This window comes from Myotis yumanensis, unplaced genomic scaffold (genome assembly GCF_028538775.1).
Source record: "Myotis yumanensis isolate MYYU_CA2020_CCGP unplaced genomic scaffold, mMyoYum1.0.hap1 SCAF_2, whole genome shotgun sequence".
Taxonomy (NCBI): Eukaryota; Metazoa; Chordata; class Mammalia; order Chiroptera; family Vespertilionidae; genus Myotis; species Myotis yumanensis.
The window spans coordinates 38,271,851-38,289,510 of NW_027223753.1; the positions used below are offsets into that span (position 1 = coordinate 38,271,851).

The following is a 17,660-nucleotide window of genomic DNA, read 5'->3' on the forward strand; positions in this document are numbered from 1 at the left end:
CCCACCGGAGGGTTTCCTCTCAGAGCCACGAAACGTTCGGACTCACCAGGCCGCTGGGGCCACACTTGACATAGAGACGCTCAGGATATAGGAGGGGCAGTGTCAGGGGCTCCTCTTTGCAGGAAACCATGCAGCAGCCCATGAAGCCACCAGCCAGAGCTCTGGCTCTCAGGTGCCAGCTTGCATTTGTGTGAGCCCGAGAGTGAGGGACTCCTTAAATTCTGTGCCCCAGACGCTTCACTTTCCTCACTTTACTCTTGGCCGTGGGTCCAAGAGTGGGTCTCTTGGGCCTCTCAGGTGAAAGGTGCAGGAGCCGCCCTGGCTTAAATGTCTCTGGCCTCACAGGAACTAGTATTTCTTACAACAAATAACTCATAGACTTTGCTTCCAGGGTCCCCACAGGGACAAATCCAGTCGCAAGAGTCCCTGCGCCCCAGGAAGCTCAATGCTACGGCGTCCCCGTCGGGTCGGTTCTTACAGTGAATTTACAGTTCCTCCCAGCCCAGATGCAATTTACCAACTGGGTCATTTTTACCATAAGCAGTGGTGCCTAGCAACATGGTTGGCATGCTGTGTGTATCAGGTTTCCAGGGGAACAGAGCTGGAAAGTTAAGGGAAGGTTCAAACCTCACGCAGAAGCACTGGCCTCTCAATGCTTTCTAGTCCCCAGGATAGGCGTGTCCGCAGGCTGTGCCGCCTGCACAGATGTCCTCCCCCTGCCTGGTGGACAGCCTTCTAAGGGACAGGGGTCGGGGCTCCTTGATGTTATGTGGCAAATGCAGGCTCCAGGCCCAAAGGGCATAGGCTTTGGAGACATCAGACCTGGTCACTTCTTGACAATACAGCTCATTAGCTGTGGAGTCTTGGACTGGCGATTTCACCTCCCTGAGCCTCAACTCTGCATCTGTGAAATGGGAATAACAACCCACCCTGAGGTCATTGTGAGAATTCAGTGACTTTGAATGGCTTAATATCTAGTTCACACCTGTAGCCCCAGAAATTTGCTTAGTGCCTGGCAGACAGCAGACGCTCAATATTTGCTGGAGTAATAACTTGTATGTAAAGCACCTGGCATAATATCTAGGAAATCGGGTTTTCTATCACTATTGGCCCCTGCTTCCCAGGGAGTGTTTTCTGGGCCGTTCCAGAAATTTGCTGGCATGCTCATGGATACCACTGGAAGGCCAGGTGGGCGCCCTGCCCTGGTCCTCACTAAATACCCCACCCCTGACCTCCCAGCAACGGAGCAGAGATGTGGAGGCAGCTGATACTGGGCAAGCCCAGCTGTGAAGTCCGAGACCTCCTGGACCTGCTCCTGACCAGCCTGAAGGAGAAGCCCGTCACCAAGAAGGGCAGGGCCTCCATCGTGCCCCTAGCGGTGAGACCTGCCTGCCTGCCCCTCTGCCCCTGCCCCTCCCGCCCCTGCTGGGCTTAACACACCCGGCTTCTCGTGCCCTGCTCTGCTAGCAGCTAGTTGTGTGGCCTTGGGCAAGCCTCTGCCTCTGGGCTCTTGTATGGCCACTGATGACAATGGCACTGCCACCACAGGCCCATCAGCATCCCGGGGTAGTGAACACGAAATGACCGGGGATGGCAGACCTGCGTCTGAGAACCGGCTTTGCTATGTTTCTTTTGTGTGGCCTGAGCGAGTCACTGTACCTCTCTGAGGCTCAGTCTCTGCATCTGTAAGTGGAAAGGAGAGTATGTGTCTCGCGGGGTGGTTGTGAAGACTAACTCATTCCTCACTCGGTGACACAAAATATTTACGCTCTCCTTGCTGCCAGGCTCAGAGCGCAGCCCTAGGACACAGAGGGAACGGGCTCTGACTGCAGGAAGGTCGCTGGTTCGAGAGACAACTTCTCTCTGCCTCTCTCACTGCTACCCTGGTCTAAGGCACCTACTCACTCCCCGCTCTCACTCCTGCCCCTGTAATCTGTACTGCAGCCAATAGGTCTCTGAGAAATGCGCAGCTGCTCTTTTCAACCTCCTCAATGGCCTCCCATTGCCCTGGAGAGTAACACAGTGCTCCTACCTGTGCTGCAGGCACCACACCCCTCCCTGGCCTCACCACACTCCATGCTCCTCTTGCTTGCTCCAGCCTCATGGTCTTGACCAGAATGTCATACTTGCTATGCTGTCTTCTGTCACAGGGCCTTTGCACATGTTGTTTCCTCTGCCTAGACTACTCTCCACCAAGTTAACATCTATTCATTCCCCCAGCTCTCAGCTCAAGCATCACCTCCTCAGGGCAGCCCTCCCCGATCTCCCTGACATGAGGAAATCTGTGCATATTATACTTTGCATCACATACTTTATCTTGGGAGAATTTACCCCAGTTGTGATTTGACAGCAGTTGGAGGGGGGGGTCATTCGATTAATCTGTGAGGTGCATGAAGATGAATAACTGAGCCTGTTTTGCTCACCATGATATCTCCAATGTCTAAGAGGCACTTGGCACATAGTAGACATTAAAAATGTTTGAACTGATATATTCAACAAATATTTATTGAGCACCTACTATGTGCCATGCACACTCATAAGCTCTGGGATACAGCAGAGAGCAAGACATTCTGATGGAGGAAAGCAAATAAACAAAGACGGGGAATGGAGGAGTGGGTGGCATTATCCTTTGCAGAGGAAGATACTCCCGCCCAGCAGTACAGTCCATGTCTTGCCCAAGGTCACACAGCCGGGAAGCAGTGGTGCCAGGACTCACACCCAGACCTCCTACCTCCAACCTTGTGCTTCCCCCCGATCTCTCTGCCGCTGCCCCCAGCACAGAGTTCTGTGAACAAGCACCAGCACCCACACCTTCCCTGCCCAGGGCATGTATCCGCTCCTCCTTCTGTCAGTGTGTGCTAGCCTCTTCTTCAGTCAGTCATTCATGCTGCTTGTTCAACCAGCATGGTAGAGATCGCCTGGACTAATTTAAAATATATGTATTTTAATTGATTTTTTTTTTTGTTGTTAGAGAGAGAGAGAGAGGAAGGGAGAGGAGAGAAAGATAGAAACATCGACTGGCTGCCTCCTGCTAGCCCCCTACTGGGGCTCGAGCCTGCATGTGCCCTGACCGGGAATCGAACGGGTGATCTCTTGGTGTATGGGTCGACATCCAACCACTGGGCCATACCGGCCGGGCTGGACTAATTTTTATATTGTGGTATTGATAAACCATTTGAGCAAGATCAAGCCAAGAGCAGAGCCCTGTGGCACATCACTAGCGACTTTTCTTACACCACAGACTGTTTTGTCTAAATATAGTCATTGGTTTTTGGGCTGCTGAAAAGTGTAAAGGCTTTGAGCCCAGGAGGCTTGTCTTAGCTCTGCCACTGCCTGTCTATATAACCTTGGTCAGTCACTTCCCCCTCTTTTTTTTTTTTTTAATATATTTTATTGATTTTTTACAGAGAGGAAGGGAGAGGGAGAGTTAGAAACATCGATGAGCCCTAACCGGTTTGGCTCAGTGGATAGAGCGTCAGCCTGCGGACTCAAGGGTCCCAGGTTCGATTCCGGTCAAGGGCATGTACCTGGGTTGCAGGCACATCCCCAGTGGGGAGTGTGCAGGAGGCAGCTGATCGATGTTTCTCTCTCATTGATGTTTCTAACTCTCTATCCCCCTCCCTTCCTCTCTGTAAAAAATCAATAAAATATATATTAAAAAAAAAAAAAGAAACATCGATGAGAGAGAAACATCGACCAGCTGCCTCCTGCACACCCTCTACTGGGGATGTGCCTGCAACCAAGGTACATGCCCTTGACCAGAATCAAACCTGGGACCCTTGAGTTCGCAGGCCGACGCTCTATCCACTGAGCCAAACCGGTCAGGGCCACTTCCCCCTCTTTATCCTCCATATTTGCATCTGTAAAATGGGTAGTAATAACTCCTGCCCGATTATCTTACCTGTTAAGAGAGAGGTAGTGTATGTGAAGGAGTTTCTTAAGCTGTGAATTACAAATAAGTGCCATTATTGTTGTCATCCAGCCCACATTATGTCTTTTATTTCCATGGGAACAAGCCATGGGTTTGGTGGCACAGATTTCAACCATTTCTTTAGAAAGCATTCTCCCTTCTCCTCCACTCAATTCCCACCACACCTGTGAGCTGGCTGGAAGAGGACCAGTAGCCTCACTTTATGGAGGATGAATCTGAGGCCTGAAGAGGGACAGGGAGTGGTGGAACCAGAATGAGCCATCAGGTCTCATGACCCCAGCCCATCACTGCCCCTTCCCACCACACATGGTCCTGCAAGTTAGAGAGGACTTGATGGGCTGAGTGGGAGGGGTGGGGCCAATGTGAGGGGTGGGGCCAATGTGAGGGGTGGGGCCGAGTGTGAGGGGTGGGCCCAGGCCAGGACCAGAGAGGACTGGTACAGTGAAGTTGGGAGGTGAGTGCAAGGTGGGTCCTTGGGAACCTGGTGGGCCAAACACCAACAAAGCCGGGTTCCTGGGACTTGGGAGCGCTGGTGTGGGGGCAGGAGGGCGAGGCAGGTGGGTTTGGGGTGCGAGAGTCTAGGACTGGTCCTCCCTGGCTCTGCTCAAGGCTGGCGCTTGTTTGGCTGCTGGATATATGGGAAGGCAGCGGGGCAGTTAAGGGCCCAAAGTAGAGTCAGCTGGTGCCTCTCTTTGTGCCTGTTACAAAGAGGAAGAGGCAGGGCAGCTACAGCCTTATCTCAAACCCTGGGCTCATGACCCAGGTCTGCCCGCAAGGGGGTGACCTTGGGCAAGTGCCATCCCCCATCTAGCTTGTCTCCTCACTGACACAGTGCCATGGACACTCCACCTCCCAGAGATGGGGTGGGATCCCTCCACCGGGATCCTCCAGGGGGTGTGAATAGCAAGAGGCAGGTTCTTGTTGTTGCTCTGGTGCAGGGCTCACCCAGAGAGCCGGGAGCCAGGTGGGGTGTGGAGGGGATCTGGGTTTTCCCAGGCTGGGCCAGAGTAGAGCAAAGATCCAGAGGTCACCCAGAGAGGCGGTGCATCCCCTGCCAGGGATGCTGAGGCAATGGGCAGGGCGTCCCACCAGCCTCCCCTCTGCCCTCAGGCAGCCAGCGGCCTATGCGAGCTCCTGTCGGTGAACAGCTGCCTGGGCCGCGTGAGGCGCCTCTACCCCCAGCTGCTCCTGGCGCTGCTCATTCAGGTTCATTACCACATCGGCCTCAACCTACCTCGCCGCCTGCCTTCCCAGCCTGACCGCAAGGACGCCAAGAAGGACGCACAGCGCTCGGTCTTCGAACCCGTGCGGTATGCCCCTGCTGTGTCCGGCTCGGGGAGGGCCACGCAGCAAGGGCCCTTCTGAAGGCCCTGAGGGCGCCGAGCAATAGGAATTAGCTGTGGGATAGGAGAGAAAACAGAAGCACACTTCTGTGAACGCCAGCAAGGTGTCCAGCACCTGTCTGTGCGTCAGACTCTGCTCCGTGCTGGGCCGCAGGAGAAACGGCCCCCGCCCCCGCCTACCCCCCGGGGCTCACCGTGCCATTCTCCTCTCTCCCCAGGGGTATTAGCTGTATTGGGTTTGAATCCAAGACCCAACCATCGGATTTTAAATTATTAATCAGGATAGGTAATATATGCGCATAGTAAAAATCTCCGAAGACATTAACAGGGAGCGTCCTTCCCTCCCCTTACCCAGTTACCCTTCCCAGGAGGACAGAGTTCTTCCTTGCCCTCCCAGAGGTGTGTGTGCAGAGATAAGCTCATAGGTTTATTTCTCTATTTTTACACCAATGGGGCTGTGAACCTCACACAGGTGTACATTTCTGCTTTTAGCATATGCTATATATTGGAGATCATTACATTTACAGCTGCTCATTTTTAAAAAAAATTTTTATTGGTTTCAGAGAGGAAGGGAGAGAGATAGAAACATCAATGATGAGAGAGCATCATTGATCAGCTGCATCCTGCACGCCCCCTACTGGGGATTGAGCCACGACCCGGGCATATGTCCTTGATCAGAATCGAACCCAGGACCCTTCAGTCCACAGGTCAACCCTCTAGCCACTGAGCCAAACTGGCTAGGACACTGCTCGTTATTTTTAACAACTACATAATATTCCTGTGTAAGAAATTTCAATGTACCACAATTTATTTCACCAGGGTCCTCTTTTTTTGTTTGTTTAATTTTAAAAAATATATATTTTATTGATTTTTTTTACAGAGAGTTAGAAACATCGATGAGAGAGAAACATTGACCAGCTGCCTCCTGCACACTCCCTACTGGGGATGTGCCCGCAACCAAGGTACATGCCCTTGACTGGAATCGAACCTGGGACCTTACAGTCCGAAGGCCGACACTCTATCCATTGAGCCAAACCAGTTAGGACTGTTTGTTTAATTTTTAAAATTGATTTCAGAGAGGAAGGGAGAGGTAGAGAGAGATGGAAACATCAACAATGAGAGAGAATCATTGATTGGCTGCCTCCTGCATTCCCTGCCCCCCCCCCCCCCCCCCTTACTGGGGACCAAGCCTGTAACCTGGGCATGTGCCCTGACTAGGAATTGAACTGTGACCTCTTGGTTCATAGGTTGACGCTCCACCACTGAGCCACACTGCCTGGGCAGAGTCCTCTTGATTTAGGCCCATTGCAACTGCAGACAAAGCTGCAGCAGTTTGCTTGTTCACATGTCTGTGTGCACACATGCAGCTGTCTCTGCAGGAGGAGCTCCTGGCAGGGAATGGCTGCACCAGGGGGTTCCTGCGTCTAAATGTTAAGGTGGAGCAGGAATATGTGGGGGAAAGAGTTCTGGCCTGTGCAGTGATGAGAGCAGAATTGGAGTGCACCCTAAAACACCAGATTTGCCAAGCTGCTGCCCGCAGAGGGCACTGCCTCCAGCAGTGTGCGAGTGTCTGTGTCCTCCCACTTTGCCAGCACAGTGTAGTAGAAAACATTTTCATCTTTGCCAATCTGAAAGCTGGAAAAAATGGCATTGTGCTGTAATTATAGTTTGCAGGTGGCTCATTCTGTTTTAGTTAAAGGTGCTAATGCTTAAACGGGAAGATATAACCTTCCTCCTCTAACAAAAATGTATAAATCTCAGCTTAGCCATTCGGCCAGTGCTGGGAGTTTCAGGGGTGAGGGAGGAGGGTGGATGGAAGAGTTGGGAGGGTGAGCCCTAGGCTCTTAAGGTGGACAACATCTGGGGCCTGCCTCCCTCTGTCCCTTCGTGCGTGCGCGTGTGTGTAGGTGTGTGTGTGTGTGTGTGTGTGTGTGTGTGACTTTACACTCTGGGGGCATTGCTGGTGTGGCGGCTGTCACTGAGTGCAAGTTTCAAAGCTTTAGCACAGAGGTTGCATGATTCTGAATGCCCTGGTTCAGAAGCTTGAGTTTTCACACTGGACTAATATTCATTACAAAACCAAACACGTGAAAATTGAGCCAATTACCTGCGTTCCAAAATACTTGATACTTCGTCTTGAATCATGGGAACCACCATCTCCCAGTATCATTTGAGGACTGTCCACACAACTGCATCATAAACTCACTTTTTTATAATCCTCACCAGAGGCTATTTTGTCCATTGATTCTTAGAGAGAATGAAAGGGAGGGAGGAGGGGCAGAGAGTGAGAGAAACGTCAATGATGCGAGAGAGACACATCGATTGGTTGCCTCCTGAAACGCCCTGACCCGGGCTGGAGAACTGCAACCGAGGTACATGCCCGTTGCCAGCAATCCAACCCGTGACCCTTCGTTTGTGGGCTGACACTCTAACCCAGTGGTTCTCAACCTGTGGGTTGTGACCCCTTTGGTGGTTGAATGACCCTTCACAGGGGTTGCCTAAGACCATCCTGCATATCAGATATTTACATTATGATTCATAGCAGTAGCAACATTACAGTTATGAAGTAGCAACAAAAATAATTGTATGGTTGGGTCACAACATGAGGAACTGTATTTAAAGGGCCAGAAGGTTAAGAACCACTGCTCTAACCACTGACCAAACCAGCCAGGGAGCATCATAAACTCTTAAAGCAAGGGTTTGGGTTTCTGGAAAACACTGTTTAAATGTAAACTTTATTCCACACATTGTCATTTTTTTATTTTAATAAAGGTTTATACACACATGTAGATGTATATATATCTATATATATCCATACACATACATCTAAACATATATATGTGCACATACACATACTAGTACATATACGCACATGAACACTATATATCTGTGAGCACCCAGTGCTGTGTTGGGTGCACAGTAGGACGACTCCCTGGCAGTGCTCTCCAAGCTCACCCAGGGGCTTCAAAAGCACAGAGGCTGGGGGCCAGCCTGGTCAGTCACAGGTTGTACGAGCTCCCCAGGTCCTGTTGTGCATCTAGGTTTGGGACTCACTACTTAAGTGTCCCAATCAGGTGAAGGGCTCATGGTTGGACAGGAGACTGTGTCCAAATGAGCAGACAGGACTGTCCCGCAGAGCACCACCCAGCCATGGGCGTGATAGCGGGGGAGGGCAAGCGTGAGGCAGGGCTGGGAGGCAGGGAGCCCCAGCCCCAACCTCTCCTCCCACTGACGAGGCCCCAGGGAAAAGGGAGGGCAAAGCACCAGCTCAAAGGGAGGGAAGTTTTGCTTCTGTGTTCTCTTGCTCTCAAAGCTAATGATTGTTTGTACAAAAGCCACTCTTTGTGGATATGCTGGGCACACTGGCCAACAAGTAGCCTGGCAGAGAGAAGCTCCTCTGGCTACAATGGGAGCTGCCCGTGGAAGGGGCCTGGGCGGAGGGAGGCCCAGCCTGCAGGGAGCGGGGCGCCATGAGGTCTCAGGCCCCTTGTCTTGGCAGCTGGGTGGTCAAAGTGGTGAAAACCCTGCTGCTGAAGATGGGCTGCTCATACGAGGCCACCTTTCTGGATGACCAGGGCGGCTGGGAGCTCATGGGGCAGGAAGAGAACCACCACCGAGGCGTGTCCCTGCTGGCCAGGTGAGGCCTGGGCCCGGGAAGGGGTCGGAGGGAGGGGAGAGACCGCGGCTTCTACAGACAGACAACAGACAGACAGACAGACAGACAGACAGGTGTGGGATTGTGTCTCTCTGGCAAACCAGCCCCTCAGTCCACCACCCCTTCTCTAAACCAGGAGAGCACCGTCTGCCTGGCGGGTACATGGCACAGAGGTGAGGGACAGCACACGTTCTGCGGAGGCAATGTGGCTGCCACAGTGCCTGGCATTGCAGGGCACTGAGGGTTGATGAAGCCCCTCCTCTCACTGTGCTATGATTAGCTCCCACACGAATGGAGGAAGGATGGGTCGTCAGGTAGTTCGGAGTGTGGCCTGGGAGTTGGTTTGCCTGCGTCTGAACCCCCTTTGCCATTTCCCAGCTGTGACCCGGGCAAGTCACGTCCCTGTCTGTGTCTCAGTTTTCCCTCCATTAGTGTGGAAATAATAACAGGACCCACAGCAAGATTTGGGGGGAGGTTTAAATAAAGTGCTCGGAAGAGCACCTGGCATATGGTAAGAGCTCAACACAGGTTAGCTTTTACTATCCTCCTGCTGACTGTGGGAGGGTGGGGCGGGCAGGAATGACTAATGCAGAGGAGGATGCCAGAGAGGGACAGTTATGTACCCAAAGTCACACAGCCAGGAAGTGGCAGAGCCGGGAAAAGACCTGCTGACCCCGCCCAGGGCTCTTCCCTGCCACCACACACAGCCTCCCCTGGGGTCAGGAGAGGGCCCCTTGATGTCAGTGGTGTGACCCCTGTGAGAACAGCCTGTCCCTCAACCCTGCACCAAGTGCCCAGGATGGTGCTCTCCCTGGGTCTCAGGATACAACACATTTACTGAGCACCTATATGCTCAAGTCGTGCAAAGGGCTGTGTGTATGTGGGTTATTCCGTTTAATTCTCACCATGGCTGATGAAATAGCACTATTATTATCCCAGTGCTACCCAGGAGGAGACCGAGTCACAGAGAAGGTAAGTGACCTGCTAAAGCCACACAGCTAGTGGTGGGGCCGGGATTTGAACCCAGGCTGCCTCACTCCAAACTCTGCAGCTGCCACGCTCTGACTCACTGGTGAATGGAGCGTAGCGCAGGGGTCCTCGGACTTGAGCGAGCCGCACACTCATTCACAGGGCTTGTTGACACGCTGATTGCTGGGCCCCACCCCCAGAGTTTCCGATTCACCCCATTTGGGGCAGGGCCTGAGAATGTGCATTTCCAGGGATGCTGACACTGCTGATCCAGGGCCCACACTTTGAGAACCACTGACTTGGTACAATAAACAAGACAGCTGGAGTGGAGAGCCCGGGGTTGGGGTTCCAGCCCTGCCATGTCCCCAGAGCTGTGACCCCGGGCCTCTGTCTCCTTATCTGTGAAAATGGGGATATAATGATGATCTGCCTCGAAGCTTCGGGGTGAGGATCAGATGCAGCCACATGGGAACGCATCGGGCTGCTGCCTGGCGCTCAGTGGGCGGCCCTCGCACTCTCTCCTGCTGTGTCCTCCTGAACCGGTCCTGTGCAGTCGGGAGTCCTGAGACTGTCTGACTGATTTGCCCTGTGCTCTTGGGCAAGTCACTTCCCCACTCGAAGCCTCAGTTTCCTCACCTGCAAAACAAAGCAGTTAACCTAGATGGCCTCTGAGATGCTGTCCAGGTGGGGAATCTTGGGAGCACAGAACCCAGGTGACCTGGTCTTGTCCATAGTTTCGAGGGTCATGGCCAGACCCCCACCAGCCAGGCTCCCTGGGGCCGGAGAGCCTGAGGGACTGCCCCTCTGCCCCCCACCCCCAGGGCCATGGTGCAGTACTCCTGCCAGGAGCGGTGCCGCATCCTCTACCTGCTCATCCCGCTCCTGGAGCGCGGCGATGAGAAGCACAAGATCACGGCCACCGCCTTCTTCGTGGAGGTACCAACCGGGCACTGGGTGCCGGTAGGGGCTGCTCCCAGGCCTCCCCCGAGCCTAGGCCTCAGGTCACATTATTGGTCTTTTCTCCTGTGCAAACTGTGCTTTACCATTTATAGTTTTGTGTGAGCATGATTTCTCTTGAATATGATGAGCTCCCTCTTCGCCCCCTCCTCACCTCCTCTCCCCACTCCTTCACCCATTCCACTCTGCTCAGACCCCTTCGTGCCCCAGGCAACCACCATCCTTTGCTGAGCATGTCTGTGTACCAGGCACCAGATTGGAGATGCAAATACACATTTGACTCTGCCCTTCTCTCAGTGGATTCTTGGTGCCTGGGCACACGGGGAGCAATGGCCACCCTCCCTCAGCTCTTCCAGATGGAGCAGGTGCGGCGGATCCCTGAGGAGTACTCCTTGGGGCGGATGGCGGAAGGCCTGAACCACCAAAACCCCATCATGAAGGTGCTGTCCATCCGAGGCCTGGTCATCCTGGCCCGCAAGACTGAGAAGGTGAGCCGAGGGCAGTGGAGAGCCCGGCCCAGCCCAGCTCAAGCGGGGGGAGGGAGGATGGAGCTGGCCACCATCTGCTCTCTGGTGCCAGCGCGGGAATCAGAGCCCGTTTCTGTCCTGCCCATCAGTGAAACGGATAGCTCGTAATAATTCCCTGAATGCTTTATTCTTCTGAAACAGTTTCTAATCAGACTGTTCACAACGATCTTCAAGGCAGTGTGTGTAAGAAGGGCCGGGCATGGCAATAACTACTCCAGTTTTACGGATTAGGAAACCAAGGCCAGGATTGCTGGGGAATTCTTAGCATTTTTTAAAGCGCTTTGTTTTTTCCTACCGCTCGTGGTTGCAGCTCAGGATGGATGTAGCGGGAGGAAGTGACAGAATGTAGATTCACAAAACAAACAACACGAGGAAGCGGGCAGACAGCAAAGGGCCCCAGGCGTCCAGGCCAGGAAGGAGCCAGCAAGGCCAAAGGGGGCTTTGGGGAGAGCAGAGCGTGGGTGAGGCCATCCAGGTGGGTGGCTGGCATAGCAAAGCCTGGAAGCAGGACATGTTCCACCAAGTTCTTCTCTGTGAATCCGGGGCTGGGTCTCCTACCCGTTAGCCCAGGGTAGGAGCCCCATCCCAATGCTCCTGCCCCACAGACCGCCAAGGTGCAGGCCCTGCTGCCCTCCATGGTGAAGGGCCTGAAGAGCGTGGACGGGCTGCTGGTGATGGAGGCGGGCCACAGCCTCAAGACCATCTTCAAGGGGCAGGACCGGAAGCTGAATGACAGCTCGGTCTATGTGGAGTTGCTGCAGATCCTGCTGCCACACTTCAGTGACGTAAGGAACCCCGAGGGGGTGGGTGGTGGGTGGCGGGAGGGGTGGGGGTCGGCATATAGAGGGCAGTTCTTTACTACCCTGCGGGCTGCCATAGCCCGTGGCCCACAGGACCTGGGCAGGGCCAAGTCATTCCAACACGCCTTTTTGCAATAGGTGTGCATAGAGGAAGGTCCTTTTCTAATTGGCTCTCACAGAGGGCGTTCTCCCCAGAGACTTGCTTCATTGCTGTTGTGTACCTACAGGGGGTGCTTTTTTTTTTTAAATAAATACTTTGTCATCATTTTATTCTTTTTTTTAAAAAATATATTTTCATTAATCTCAGAGAGGAAGGAAGAGGGAGAGAGAGATAGAAACATCCACAATGAGAGAGAATCATGGATCTACTGCCTCCTGCAAGTCCCCCACTGGGGATCGAGCCCACCACCCGGGCATGTGCCCTTGACCGGAATCAAACCTGGAACCCTTCAGTTCACAGGCCGACGCTCTATCCACTGAGCCAAACTGGCTAGGGCCAGGGGGTGCCTTTTTATCGGTTCTGGCAGAGGGGGGCATTTTTTCTACTTGGCACTTAGGCACCTTGTAGGGGAGCAGGAGCCTTGGCTGGGAAGAGCCGGTGGAGCTCCGGATCTAGGCTCTGGTGAGGGAGAGGCCAGCCCCACGGGGCGGCCTCTGCTGGTCTCCATCTCCTGCGCCTGGAGGGCCACTTGGAATGAGTGGAAGGAAGGTTGGGTGCCTCCGTGTGGGGCTCAGAGGCCCAGGCAGCCTCCTGAAGGAGGGGATGCGCCTGAGCCTCCGCGTCTGTCCCAGGCACGAGAGGATGTGCGCTTCTTCTGCATCAACCTGTACGGCAAGGTGGTCCAGAAGCTGCGGTCACCCTGCACGCCGGCCATGGAGCAGCAGCTGGTCAGCACCTTGGTGCCCCTGCTGCTGACCATGCAAGAGAGCAACACCAAGGTGGGCCAGGTGAGTGCACAGGCACCGGGCCCTGCGGGCTCGTCTCCCTCTGAGGAAATGGATCCAGAATCACCAACCATCTACCGCGGGGAGTCCCTTTTCCAAATGCATCCATGCCAGGATTCCTCTTCCAAACAACCAGCCTGCTTGTACATTTCAGACGGGAATTGGTTTTCCAAAATCCAGTGTCACAGTCTCTTCTGGGACGCTTTCTGGCTGTCCTGGGATGCCGTCGCTCTGACGTTCTCTTCCTGTCGGTCCCCAGTTGTGTGTGAAGACCCTGTTCCGCTGTTCTTGCTTCATGGCTTGGGAATTGCCCAAAAGAGCTTACAGCCGGAAGCCCTGGGACAGCCAGCAGCATGCGGTGACCAAAATTTGCAACTACCTTGTGAGTGCTTCCTACACTACTTGGTTCCCTATGAGTCTGTTTGACGTGGGCAACTCTTTCCTTTTTTCTTCTTTCTTTATACACCCTGACTGGCAACCCCACTACCACCCATGAGCTGCTGGCTCCTGCATGTCCATCTCCGTCTCTGGCTCGTCTCCTCACTGCTAGTGTTCGCTTCCCAGTGGCCCGCCAGACACCTCCAGCTCAGCCCCATGCACTGTCAGCTCAGCATCTCTCTCCTGGCCTCCCCATGTCACTTCTGCTGGTCCCTCTAGATCCCTAGAATCATCCCTAGATGACTCCGTCATCTCCTCACCTTCCACGTTGGATCAATCTTAAGCAACCGGAATACCCGAGTCTGTTTTTCCCTCCCCATCCCCAGTCCTTGCCTTTAGTTCAGTCGTGGATGTCCCTCGGCTGGGACAGGGGTCCAGCCACCCAGTGGGTCTCCCAGCCTTTAACCTCATCTTCTGCAATGCATTCCCCACCCAGGCCAGCAGGGTGATCTGGTTCAAACACGGGAGTGTTTATCTTCTGGAAGGCCTCCTTGGCTCCTTTTTTACTGTGTGTGACAAGCTCTGAGAGACATGCCCTACAGGGGAGAAGCGAGGTTCTCAGATAAGTGTGGGAAATACCCCATTGTCATCTTCCTCTCGGGTATGTGCAACACCGTCAGCTCATTAAAGCCTTGGAGATGTTCTGTGCTAAGGACGTTTCACGGTTGTTGAATGTATGGTTCGCAGGCCTATGTGACTGCAGAGCCCCTTCCCAGGTAACACTGAGAAAAGGTAGAAAAGGGCTGCATTGCTGGCCGCAGCCCAGTTCCTTCGCATGACAACCAGGAAGCTTTGCCACCCAGTCCCCTTTACCTTCCCTGTTGTCAGGGCAGGGCTCCCCGATGCAGACTCTAAGACAGAGATGAGCATGCGGGGGCTTATGAGGGAGGACCCCTTGGGCCAGCGCCTGTGGGAGGGAAGGCAAAGAGCAGGAGTGACAGAGAAGTCAAGCCTCAGTGTAGCTTAGGGGAGGCCTCAGCCAACACTATGTGAGATTCTCTGATTGGGGCTGCGGGTAAAGTCTTCGCCCCTCTGTGTGCACCTGTCTCTGGATGCCAGCCACCCTGAAAAAGGACGTGACCTCGGATCAGCGGTTTTCTCCAGCCAAGGCAATGCCCAAAGCTGGGGGAATACATTTTTCATACCAAAGGGAGAGCTGGACAGAACATGCAAGCATCCCCCATACCAACCCAACAACTATATACAGATTGTTACTGGAATCGAGAAAACACCACCATTATCCATGATGCTCAGAATCTGCTCAATCCAGTGTCTAATGTTATCACCATCATTGTACAGAGAGAGAAAAAGGCCTGGAGGAAGTGTTTGGCCAGGGCACTAATCCAGATCCCTGCCGTGACCAGTGACTAGGCAGATGCTGATCATGAGTGACAGGCCGTGGTAGGGCCTGTGGCAGCCTGGAGGCCTGGCCCTGCTGAAAGCCTGCAGGGGGCTCCAGCTCACTTTGCAGCCACTCTTGCCAGGCCTCTGGTTCCACAAGAAAAGCCAGAAACCCCGGTTTTTATAAGACATTAATTAGCAGTCTATTCAGCTTGCTTAAAACCCTGTGCTGGTCACTGCTTGGCTGGCCACTGTGGCCTGTGGGCTGCCAGCTTGTGACCTCTGTGTTAGACCCCGCAGGATTCCCAGTCTCTTCTTTGGTCTCTGAGTGTCAACAGCTTTGCTCATGTGAAGGTCAAGTTCCAGTCTTAGCTTTAGAAGGGGTGGTAACTAATTCATCAATTCATTCATTCATTCATTCATTCTCGCACTCATTCATCCATCCGCCCTACACTTTCATGGTACCTGTACCGTGCCAAGTCCTGCCCAGGGTGCTGAGCTGAGTGAGATGGTTCCTTCTCCTTGGGGAGCTCAGAAACCAGGGGAACAACAGGTATAAATAACTACAGCACAAGGTCAAAGTGCAGTGACAAAGTGTGCAAGATGCTGCAGAAGCATCAAGGGTGGTGGGATTGGCTCTGCCTGAGGGTTGAGGTAGCTTCAGGCAGGAGATGGCTTCTGGGCTGAGCCTCAAGGCACAAGAGGGAATTCATCCGATGAGGAAGAGAGGGAAGGCACTGAGATCAGGAGCCATTGCGTGTACCAGGCACAGACCTGGGGAGAGCGGGGCAGGAGAGGAGAAATTGAAGTGATTGCGTGATCAGCTAAGAGAAAGTGAGGCTGGCCTCTGGGGGCGCAGGCAGGGATATCAGGAGGTAAAGGGCCGGGCTTGGCTGCCCTACTCCAGGCACCGGGAGGAGTGGATGAGCCCGGGGGGGGGGCTCAGCGCTCTCGGGGTTCTCTTGTCCAGGTGAACACCCACCGAGACAGCGCCCTCACCTTTCTCAGCCAGAGCCTGGAGTACTCCAACAATTCCCGGGCCTCCCTCCGCAAGTCCTCGGTCCTGCTCATAGGTAACCTGCCCTGGCTCCTGGGGCTCTGCACAGACTCCAGCCCTTTTGGCTCTGCACCTGGGTGGGTGCTCCCCTTGGGTTTGAGGGTTGGCCAGCAGATAGTCATGGTGCAAATTAGAGAAGTCTTCTCTCCTCTAAGATCAGTGCCTGGGACGTGGCCACAGGCTGCATGCAGCCTGGGGTCCTTGTGTAGGCCGCAGCCTTGGCTCCTGTGCCCGGCAGAGCTCCCGCCTGGGTCAAGGCCCAGCAGGAGGGCCAGGCGGCACAGTGGGACAGGGAAGTCAAAGCTCAGCTCCTTGATCCCCTTTCTGAGCTCGGTTTTCTCATCTGTGAGTTGGGGATCAACTGCTGTTTCAGATGGAGGAGAATTTTTCTTTTTAATGTGAAGCCTGGCTCGTCAAGGTGCTCACTCAACGTTAGTCACCGACTTCTCCTAGTTCCCACATTCCCGACCTCTGCCTGTGTGGGGAAAACAAATAGCAGGTCCCCCTCACCCAGAACCCCCCACAGGACCCTGCTGCTGACACGCTGGGCATGTCTGCTCCCAGCTACTCCCCCTCCCCGCCCCCAAATAACCACACACCCTTCGCCAAGGACCAGGACCTGCTGCTGAGAGGCTTGGAGGGGAAGATGCTCCCACCCCACACCTTGTAAAGCGATGTTTCCTTGAGTTCCCTCAATTCATTCGCAGTTTTGCATCCATCCACTCAGCCACGAATCCCTTCAGCGATTTGTTTAGCAAGTGGTGGCTGACCCTCTACTCTGTCAGTCACTAGGCTTAGGTGCAGTGGTTCTCAACCTTCTGGCCCTTTAAATACAGTTCCTCATGGTGTTTAAGGGCTAGTTTTTAAGGGCTTTTAAGACCCAACCATAAAACTATTTTCGTTGCTACTTCATAACGGTAATGTTGCTACTGTTATGAATCGTAATGTGAATATCTGATATGCAGGATGGTCTTAGGCGACCCCTGTGAAAGGGTCGTTCGACCGCCAAAGGGGTCGCGACCCACAGGTTGAGAACTGCTGGTTTAGAGAAACAAAGAAGCCCCAGGAGGTGATGCTGATGGCGGAGGGCTGGTAAAGTGATTGGCAATGGGATAGAGGAGCCATGCCCGGGACTGGGGGAGCCCTCAGATGTTTCTCACATGGAGTGACATTAATTCCTAAACCTTGTTCCAAATTGATCACTTTTTAAAATGTTGGTGTCTAACTCCCGGGCGTCTCCTCTGCGCCAGGGCCTGTGCTGGGAACAAGGCCCGGAGCAGCGCCCGCCTCTGCCCGCAGACAGCCCCCAGCGGGGGCAGGGATCCCAGCCTCGGGGTGACCAATCTTTGGGGAGACTCTGAAGGAAGTCATGAGCACTTTCTCTAGGAAGAGGCCTACACGCACACAGTTGTGCACATGCTTTAGGATCCTCAGAAACTGCCCCAGCCCTCCCCTCCCCCGTGGATTGAAGAGACCCTTGGTCTGGCGGGAGATTTGTAAGTCACATGTGAAGTACAACACGGTGTCTACAGAGAGAGACACTCAGGGGCTGTGGGAACCTCGAGAGGTGCTTCACTTTGCGTGGGGGCAGGGGCAGGAAGGACTTCCTAGGGGAGCAACTCTGTTGAGCTGAATATTCGAGGACAAACAGGAATTAGCCAGAAGGACCATGGAGTCACCGAGACGCAGGACAGCAC

General features: G+C 53.9%; 1 protein-coding gene across 1 annotated transcript in view; it reads left to right on the top strand.

The window, feature by feature from the left end:
- The window catches only part of MROH7 (maestro heat like repeat family member 7), a 39,408-nt gene that overhangs the window by 20,335 nt on the left and 1,413 nt on the right, over nt 1–17,660 (top strand). Inside the window, exons 12-20 of the mRNA XM_070403345.1 lie at nt 1,240–1,378; nt 5,042–5,241; nt 8,774–8,911; nt 10,720–10,834; nt 11,203–11,343; nt 11,988–12,167; nt 12,975–13,130; nt 13,387–13,509; nt 15,877–15,979. Coding sequence (XP_070259446.1) covers nt 1,240–1,378; nt 5,042–5,241; nt 8,774–8,911; nt 10,720–10,834; nt 11,203–11,343; nt 11,988–12,167; nt 12,975–13,130; nt 13,387–13,509; nt 15,877–15,979 — 1,295 coding nt within the window. The remainder of the gene's footprint in view (nt 1–1,239; nt 1,379–5,041; nt 5,242–8,773; nt 8,912–10,719; nt 10,835–11,202; nt 11,344–11,987; nt 12,168–12,974; nt 13,131–13,386; nt 13,510–15,876; nt 15,980–17,660) is intronic.